This window comes from Lonchura striata, chromosome 8 (assembly GCF_050655825.1).
Source record: "Lonchura striata isolate lonStrDom1 chromosome 8, ASM5065582v1, whole genome shotgun sequence".
Lineage (NCBI taxonomy): Eukaryota > Metazoa > Chordata > Aves > Passeriformes > Estrildidae > Lonchura > Lonchura striata.
In genome coordinates this window covers 16732859-16743079 of record NC_140710.1, presented here as the reverse complement: position 1 = coordinate 16743079, position 10221 = coordinate 16732859, and the positions used below count along the sequence as shown (strand labels likewise).

The 10221-nt window shown below is 36.6% G+C and overlaps 2 protein-coding genes across 3 annotated transcripts in view; one reads left to right on the top strand and one right to left on the bottom strand.

The window, feature by feature from the left end:
- The window catches only part of TGFBR3 (transforming growth factor beta receptor 3), a 184025-nt gene that overhangs the window by 19395 nt on the left and 154409 nt on the right, over positions 1-10221 (top strand). The window lies entirely within an intron of this gene.
- BRDT (bromodomain testis associated) overlaps positions 2156-10221 on the bottom strand; it is a 28213-nt gene continuing 20147 nt past the window's right edge. The window contains exons 16-20 of one of the 2 annotated variants that reach the window (XM_085586436.1): positions 9191-9332; positions 7370-7443; positions 5907-6124; positions 4551-4710; positions 2156-3875 (exon numbers count right to left, since the gene is read on the bottom strand). In XM_085586436.1, coding sequence (XP_085442562.1) covers positions 3807-3875; positions 4551-4710; positions 5907-6124; positions 7370-7443; positions 9191-9332 — 663 coding nt within the window. In that variant the 3' untranslated portion in view covers positions 2156-3806. Of the gene's footprint in view, positions 3876-3941; positions 4711-5906; positions 6125-7369; positions 7444-9190; positions 9333-10221 lie in introns of those variants that run through there. The other variant, XM_085586435.1, reaches the window with a different exon arrangement.

The following is a 10221-nucleotide window of genomic DNA, read 5'->3' as shown; positions in this document are numbered from 1 at the left end:
ACACAAATGAAATATCAGTAATCTACACCAGCTGCCAATGCTGAATAACACTGTTCATGATCCCTGCTCCTTGTCTGAACACAAGCCTTACAAACTTAAGGTTAGGAGCTTTATCAGTCTGCTGGGGAAAAAGGTGCAGGGCTGTTTAAGGCTCCCTCATTCTCTTGGGCAAGAAGAGAAGGAACATCAGATGCAGATGATTCAGTTCAGACACCGACCTCTGCAGACTCCAGTAGGATTGCATGAATCATGCCTACCGAGCCTGAGCTTTCCCTTCGTGCTCAGATTACTCACACTGCCAACCCTAGGATTAGCATACAGCTAATTTCTTATGCATCAGACTTGGTGCTAATGACCTTTCTTGTAGGGAAGAAGCCTTTGCAACTTCTCAATATCAGACTAAGCAGCAGCAGAATTTTCCCTGAAGAATACCTCAGTAAACCAGTGACCCAATTAGATAAATTAGGAAGTTTGGCAGGAGCAAAACAACCAATGCGGTTGTTTATATCATGGTAGCCATAAATTTCTTAACAAACCAGTAATTATAATTAATTACTGGAAAACATCCCCTAAGAGAAATTGGAAAACATGTTTGAAATCCTGAAACTGATCACAAGCTATGACCTGCCTTCAAAGAAAGGTTGACGAAAAATTTAGGCAGGGCAATCACAAAATTCCTGTAGTCATCTAGACTACAAGAAGGAATAAAGATGGAACCATGATGTGCCTTACTATACAAAGGTATTTGGCTAAGCTATGCAGTAGTTCTGTACAAAGAAAGAAGCAGAGCAATTTTTTTCAGAAGAATAGAATCAAATCTGTTTTTGTTTTATACATCATTAACTACCTCAATAGTTGTGTCAAACTTCTAAATTATACAAACCTTTTGGCTATGGAGTTTAGTTATGCTATCTTGAGGTAGTGGATATGGATCTGGTGTTAGAGGTGTGAAGAAGCTAGTGCTGGTGACTGAGCAGTTCTGAGCAGTGTTTGCACAATGAAATTGCTGCACAACCTAATGCAGGATTTCTGGGCACCACCTGTGCTCCCTTAGCTGTCCTGTTTTCCAAGGAAGCCGTAGAATTTCCCTATTATTTAGGAACACTTACTTTGTACTCTAGGACTACATTGTCCACATATGTGTAGCAAATGTGTCTGTACGAGGCAAATGCCTTCCACATGTTTTCCAAGATTTTGCAGAAGAAAGTTTAGAATCTTCTGTCATATGAATAAGAAAAATTGAGAGCCTTGACAATTATTTTTCTGTCTTTACATTTTGATTTTCTCATTTTCTGCTCTAAATTATTGTTGTAATGGGTGCCAAGCCAGACCAACCCCAGGGCAGACAATCTTACGTGCTTTGACAGTGTGCTTTGCCCTCCATAAGGTGCCATCTGCCTGTTTATCTTTTGTCAGCTCAACTAATCCTGATTCTATGAGAGACAAAAGAGGACAACTTTGCACATCACTGATTCTTCCTCTGCCTCCAGCCTGACTAACTCATAGTTGATAATAAGAAAGGTACCATATTCCATTTATTAGTGACAGAGGAACTTCTTAAAGCTAATAACTATCTTTCATTTACATCTAGATACAACCTACTAGCATAGATAGTATACAAGTGATACTTTAAAGCATCTGTTTTCACAAATGATAGGTAAATTAATGGTGTAACACAACTTGGCACACCTTTTATCTGTTAGGTAACTAACAGTTTATTTAAGCAGCTTGTTTGCAGGGGGGCATGTACCCAAGTGGTATTTCTGCATCTTTGAGCATGTTCATGGCTTTGGGGAAACAGTCCTTAGAGGCTTGTTACTCCTTTACCTCTGGATTCAGCCTTCTGTCTAGGGACAGGAACCAATTATCCTCTCCAAGTGACTTGGAGGTTGCAAATAAAGGGTTTATCAGATGAGCATTAGCAGCACTGACATTAAGCCATCATGACAGTATAGAGTAATGGAAGCTGGAACTAGTTTTTGAAGGGACAAAAGCACCAGTTCATACCAGCAATGCCCATATAGCTGTATCCAATGGATGAAATGCTAAGAAGGAATTCTTGCCCTTCCCCCTATCACCTCCTGTTTCCAAAGCAAGAGCTCTTGAGCTTGCATAAACCCAGAGAGAAAGTCTATCCAAGCAAGGTAGAGAGTCCTGGATGTGAACTGCAGTATTTTATTACAGGACAAATAACTCTTAACAATGTATAAACTATAAATGAAGGCAGGTCACTTTTGATGTGGATATGAGACATCCTAACAGCATAACTTACATTACAACCTTTCATCCCAAATCCCTGTCCTAGCCAAATCCTCAAATATCCCAAACAGGGTACACCTGAACATGCCTCCAGGCCAGCACATCCCTGGACATTGCAAAGGGTGCTGGCCCAATCAGTATTTGCCATACACACTCTTCTTGTGCTTTTGAATGAAATAATACCATTCCAGCAATGGCCGAATTTGAAGACCCCATGACTATATTGAATAAATACATTGGAACTAGCACTAACTCATCAATCTGCTATCTGAAAGACCAGGTATCATTTCTGGGCATGCTTTAGCTGGCATTTTTGAATTTAGAAGCAATTTATTGTCTTCCCTGAAAATTCAGTTATTTGTAGAAAGTTTTGTTCACTTAGGTTACTTAGTTTGGTTGTCTGTGGCAGAACCTCACCACAACTGGCAGTGTTACCAGTCATCCAGGAACTTGACAAATCAAAGTTCTTTGCTGGGAGAGAGTTTAAAGTGGGAGGCTCAATGAGATCAGTAGTCTCCAAAGTGGAGTGTGAGAAGAAAATATTGAATACAATTTTTAAAATTACAAAGTAAAATAATAAATAAGCAGGGTTAAAAATAAAACAGAAATTAAAAATATTATAATGTAATGCAAAAAAAAATTAGTACAGTGGAATATTGTATGTAATTTATAAATTAATAAACATACATGCTTGGAGTCCACACTTAAAATATTTAAATGATAGAGTACATGACAAAAAGGGTTTGGAGACTACTAAACTAGATTGTCTGAAGGGGGCCTCTTCCACCCAGCATTTCTGTAATACACATTTTGTTTCAGTATTAATTCCATAAAACAATGTTTTATTTGTCCCATATTTATTTCCCATGCCTGTATATAATCAACAAGCATGTGTAGCTTTACATTCTGGTTTCTACCAGACAATTTTTTGACGGTAATATCATCTTGCATCAATCAGAAAATTTTTTGAACTGGAGTGTTTGCCATAATTTCTCCCTGAGAACAGCTAGAACTATGTGGCAAACATGTTTGCACCCTTAGCTAAATATTGTGTTTAATGTATTTTATGTTAACATATCTGGGCCTTAAAACACATGCAAGTAGATCAGATTTACTGATGAAATTAAAGAGTTAATGGAAGTTTTTTTTGTGATTGCAAATAATGTTACACCTCCTCCCTCCCCTTAGACAGTATCACACTTAGAGAGATCTTGTCACAGCCCAGATTTTGTACAGGTGAGTCACAGTAGTGATTTTTTAAAATCACAGTAAAGTGATTTTTTTTTTATTTTAACAGATATACACAAAAATGAAACTGCAATCAAATTAATAACTTCATTCCACTGTGCAGCAGAACAGATTACATGTTATAAACAAGCAGTGAAAAGAAATAAATCTTGTGACACTTCAGGTATTAGTGAACAATTTTTAATACAAAGCATTTTAGAGAAGAACTTTAAAGTGGTTTTAATATTTAACATTCTAACTAGTACAAAACTGTGCTCTTTTTAGTAGTCTGAAGTTAAATTCTATATAAACTACTGCTTTCACTCAAGATATTCTTCGAAAGATGCCATAATATCTCTCTGCAGATTCACATCAATTATCCAAGATGTCTGCAAGAAAGCAAACAAATGTCTTTTCACAGCAGTCAGACATTAATGGATACTATGCAGGTCAAATACTTAATGATTTAAGAGACAATTATAAAGTATCTTCTCAAAAAATGTATGTCTATTATGACAAGTTTGAGTGTGCAGTTGTTGAAATGCTCAAAAAAGACCTGTAGGATGAAAGCATGGTCTGACACTAGTACTTACATTCCATTGTAAAGCACTATGAATTCTTTAAAAAGGTAGTAATTAGAAAACATTAATTACTATTGCCAATAAAACCAGTTAGTTTTAAAAAGGCTCAGGCCTGGTATTTCACACCAGAACAGTATGACTAGCACATTTGTTGACATGGAACACATTAAGGAGGATTAACAGCTTGCAACACTCAAGGTTTGAAATTATTTAGAGGGCCTGGACTCCTCTTCAGAATTTTATTTTACCACACAATTATTCTAAGCTTCTGAAAGTACTAGGACCAAGCAGATAGCTTTTCATATGATGTCACCTGAAGACATACTTTGAGTTTCCTATTGCATTTTCTGCACTAACTCTTTAGGATAGTATAGGTTGTTGTTTCCAGTCATTCAGATCATTTGAAATAAAGCCCTGGTGTAATATTTGTTTATTCTCTAGTAAAGTTGAAAAAAAGTAATTTAGCAAGAGCCAGAAACTTACTGCTTCCTTCCTTCTGCGTTCTTGTTCCATTTTTCTAGCCAAGTTACGGTCTTGATCAAGAATACATTGCTGAGCTTCGGGCAGTCTGCTCTCATGTATTTCTTTTTCAAGCTCACAGTCTGTCACTGCCATGGCATCCGATCCTGTGCTTTCATGGCCCCTTTAAAGACAGGAGAAGAAATCTGTATAGGATAAAAGTTCTTTTTTTTAAATTACAACCTGATAAAATTCTGCAAATAATTTAAATCAGTGCCCAGCACTTAAAGTGGGCACTTTCACATTGTTTCATAGTGATTTCCCTTCACAAGAGTTATATGCACACAATTGTTGGGCTGTAGTAGGTTCATGTTTCCTGTGTCCCATTTCTAATCTGTATGCATGCGGGATTTATAGATATACTACACAAAATTATATACACTTCCTTTTAAATTCTTTATTTTCTGTTGCTTTCTTGGCCTGTGATGTTTTTTTCTACCTTCTTACTTGTCAGTTAGTTATTTGAGGTAGATTTCACTAACTTCTGAACAGGAGTATACTCTTAAGTCTCTTAAATGCTGTGATTATTAAAATAAAACAATCTAAACAATTGACTTATTCTAATACAACCAGCAATGGGCAAGTGCAGGAGAATTTAAGAACCAGCTCAAGTTTATCTTTCACAGGGTGAAAGAGGCAAGGGAAAAAAAGCAGACTACTGGAGAGGGAAATATTGCAAACATTTTCCAAAAGGTGGCAAACAAACTCCAGGATATTACTGCAATGCAGTAATTAGTAGGCAGTCATTTATCCCACTCAGCATGGCCCAGACCTCAGGGCACTGCCTGAAACAGGAGCTGCAAACAGCAAGGGAATCAGGGGCGTATTGAAGGTGCTTTTCTACAGCAATGCAGAGAATTCTGCTGTATGAAGTGGTGCACTCTGGAAACCCTGTATACCTTTGTTAACAACATGCTCTCAAAGACTGGACTATCCTGCATCCCCTTAGGAGAGCACTAAGATGAGGACATTCCTGGCTACAGGTATAGGGAAATAGGGCAAATATGAACTCTGGGCATGAGTGGTCCAGGGGACCAAAATCCCTCAAACTCCCCTCAATTAAAAAAAAAAAAAAAAATCCAGAAGCAAACTAACAGCAACAACAAAGAAAGAAATTCCTGGGAAGTTTCTCTGACCACTGAAATAATACTGATTTGAAGAGAAAAAGCTGCTCTGTGCATTTTGGATGTGCAGTTTTGCTTAGCATGGTACAGCTGCCCAGTCTCACCTGACATGTAGCAATTACCTAACCCAAAACCCTTGTTCCTGAATAACTAAGCTCTCCAGTACCATACAGGCAGAAACCAGAATAATACTTACACAGAAGTGGTTACAAATGTTTTGTTTTCTTGTGGAAGATTCTGCAGCTCCCTCTCGGTTTGCACAAGAGACCTTTTGGACTCCTGCACTTGCCCACTCCTCTTTAATACTGCATCCCTGAACTGATTGAAGCTCTCAGCAGATGCTTTTATTGGAGCTGGGAGCTTCATCGTTTTACACAGGCTTACCCAGGAATGTACAGTCTTCAACTCTGCATCCTGAAGTTATTAGAAAAAGGAAAACACAGAAGAGGAAAACAATACTCTGTAACTATTTTACCTGCTTAGTTCTTACATTAGCACGCTGTTGTTTGACTAGGCCTGTTAGAAATACCTACACCACAATATCCTTCCTTTGGCAGGATATTAGTGCATATACAGCAATCTAAGCAAATTTTAATGTGCTTTCTCATCAACTTTGAGAGTATTTGGCAATATGCCAACAACTGTCAGCATTTGTAGCTATTCTGACTATTTAAGTCTACCTCTCCACTTCTTCATTTAAAAAAACATGAATTCACAAGGCTGAGTTTACACAAGGTCCATTGACAAGGTTTTAATACAGAGAACACCCCTCTAATTTCTATATGCGACCCTTGCACAATAATAGTTTTATATTAGGCTTGTGGATTTTGTATGTTCCCTTGTGGCATTTTTTTCATAGCATAAATCAGAATAAAACCAGCATTCTTAAGAAATCCTGCTTCTAGTAAAAGCATGTGCTTATGAAGGAAATACATATTTTTGGAACTGAATTCAACATGTCAGTTAATAGCTTTCTGAAACTTAAGTGCCTAAAGAAAAATCCTAGAAACATTTTAATTCAACAGATGATATAGAAAACCTTTTAGGCCAGAGGTTGACATGATCTAGTATTAGTAATTTTTAATTAATGTTTTAAATTAGCTGATTATAAGAGAAAAAATTAGTAGATAAGAAAATGCCTCTGTCCTTCCAATTAAGATAACTTACTGTATGCTAGGAAAGATTTTGCTCAACTGTCATAAATACCTTTAGTCATTAAAAGCACTTAGTCATTAAAAGTCTTATTTCAGAACAGGTTTTCCAATAGCACCAAGACTATATTCCACACTAGATCAGTAAGGAAAAGCACACTAACAACTTGGATATCAGAACTACATCAAAGAACACTTGTTCCTTGTTTAAATATTAAAACTAGATGAAACAACCCATATTTTAATAAGGCAACATGGGCATATTAAATACATGTTTGTGTGCATATCTTATATGCTTTACCTTCTGCAATGAAGAGAGCAATTAGTTTGATTTTAGCATTAAAAATTAATTAAATCTGTACAGATTATAGTAATGACAATAGCCTATTGTACACTAAATATTCTAATTGTAAAAGAACAGATTTTAGGGAAGATCCTAGGTCAGGGAGTTATTCAAGCCAGTAAATACATAGAGCCTCTTCTCAAGCAGGACTTGAGCATCACTTACCTTTCTTGGAAGAAGGTCAGACATTGACTCTAGTATGTTTTTATCATTATATTTATCACTGGGTGTACAATGACCTGGATGGAAGAACAAAAAAAGACTTAATTTTACATATTGTAACTAGCACTAGCTAATCATGTTGATTTTATATACTATTCTTTCTCAAATTTAAATGATAAAACTTTAGTCTTTCAAGGAATTGACTTAAAAGCTTACAGTGCAGTTTATTATTTGGTTCAGAATGACAGAAATTTTCCCGAATGTTTCCTAAGCTTAAGTTGAACTGAACCACTTCTCAACACTTTTTAGGCAGGAAAAAATATAGTTAGCTCAACTACAGATGAGAAATTAACTCCTGGTTAATTCTAGAAGAGGTCCCAGCAGAATGCTTTAAAGGTTTGGTCAGGGAGATTGAACACAGCATTTACCACTTACTCATTTCCTCCCATTCCTACTCAGCCCTCTGCTTTTGATTCCAACTTTAGGAGTACCTCATTGATCATGCAAACTCATTTCACCTATAGTTCTCAACCCTATTTACTTTTTTAATAGCAGATAGATCAGCCATCAAGGGCTAGTCCTCACATTTTCAGAAACCTGCAGATATAAAAATACTTCATGCTGTTACTTCTTTATTATTTGAGGGGGAAAAAAACCTCCAAACACTATTTTCAAACCAGAGATAAAACATTTTATCTCATTTAGCAACAATCCTCTACTGTAGTTTGAGATGTTTCATTATTTGAGTAAATGATTAATGAAAAACTTCAGGCAATATGTTGACACTTTTAAAAATTATGTAAAGTTGTTGAATGCTTGAATTCAGAGTTCTGGATTCAAAGTGTCAAACCCTCAGCTAGTGTGTCATTAAAGGGGTTTTCAGAATGACCTCACAGCTACAAAACTTTGCAAGTAAAAACCCTTAGCTGAGGCCAAAGATCAATTTCATCTGCTACAAGTCTAAGCAAAAGGGGGCAGTAGATGGCTTGGTGTGTTAAGACCCTAAAATTAATAGAAATTAATGGAGAATTAAACCTCCATTTTTAGAATTGCTTTAACACACTGCAACTACTTAGCATTATTCTTTGCCAAAAATGGGAATTCATCAGTGAACACGCTCTGCCTTTTAATTTCATCAAATTTTCAGAAGCTTTTTCCCTCTCTATAAAGGTGTTCTAGAGGGCAAAGAGTAAAGGAGAACCCAAAACAATCGCGTCTTGTAATACTGGACACACAGAGCATGGATGTTCAGGCAATTCTTTAGTTTTAAGTATGTGTGAAGTATAGAATGCAGCTTTCAGAGGGCCAGTGTTCTGTCATAATTGCAAGTTTATTCCATAGTGAAAGTCTCTTTGACACTGATTTGCTGGCAGATCCTTGTCACCAAGAGCCAAAGATAAGAACTCAAACCACACACAAAGTGCTCTGGGAAAAGAAGTCCATGAAGCTTCAGCAGAAGACATTTCAAAAAGCCAGTGAAGTTCAACAGACTGAAGCATCAATCATTAGACTTCATGGAAGACTGGGTTACTTATCACTAGTAGTACATTCAGAAAGCTAAATTCTTAAATGAAAAAGTAATTTTCTTTATATATTTTAACAGAGAACAAGAACCAAACATCCATTTAATTTCACTTTTTTTTTTTTTTTAAGCAGCAGATAAAAAAAAGGAAGAGCAAGGGAAAACTGCATACCCAACCATTATCCTGCAAACTTATTAATATACAAGGTGTTCAGCATGATATTTCTTTAAATCAGTTTCATGTGCATTTTTAACTTTGCAACCCTGATAATGGCTACAGTTTTTATTATGACATTACATACTTTGTTCTTGACTTATGGATATTAAATCAGCAGTTCTCATGCTGGTCTTGTTTTGAAGTTTATTTGAATTGTCTAGATGTCTTGTTTGCTCAGCTTGTTTACTCCAGTCAGCACTGTCAACTTGAAAAATGGTGTTGGACACCTAGAAGAGAAGCTAGACTTCAAAATACATTCTTTATATTACTTGTGTTTAGCATATAAGGATTCTTTATTATACAGCATTAGGATTAAAGGCTTAGAAACTTAGAGCAGTAAATTCTTGCAGCTCTAGCTTCCGTAAACACCAGGGAAGAAAGAGATTTCATTCATATTATGGTAACCAAAGCAAGTTCATAAATCAAGACTTCAGATTTAGAATATGCACAGCTCAGCAACCCCAAGTGATGGAGTGGGTAGAGAATGAGAGACTGATACAAGATCTTTAACCCTTAACATTGTACAGCAAAATACAGTTGTCATAAAGGCAGTTGCTGCACTCTAGCTTGTGGATCAGGGTAAAGGGCTGTGATCTTCAGTGCAGTGGTGTGCAAGATTACTCTGTGTAGTAATCCCTTGAACTAAGGACAGTGCTGAACAAACCTGAGTCATAATTTGCATTACCTTCTACCTTGGACAGTGGACACCAATAGGAAAGGGTGAGCTTACTTGCAAGACACATTCTTGTGCTCATAGATTCAAGAGGCAGTTTCTATCCACTGCCAAAAAGAAAGCTATTACAGCCTCATAAAAGCAACTAAATTTTCAACCACATTCAGAAGAATTATTAATCATCATAGGATGGAAGTGATCCTGCTGCAGTAACAGCCAGAACTTCCTTTACCTCACAGAGGCCCTTCTAACCAGGAGGACCAAGAATATATTAAGACAGAACTCAACAGTCATTAAATATTTTACAACCTCATCTAGGCCCCAAACGCCCCAGTTTCCACAGCTTTAGGAAAAGGTATGAAAAGCAGCACACTATATACCAGTATAGCCTCCAGACCCTCAGTATTGCTGAGTTTGTGAAATTGATATTTCTACAAAATCAA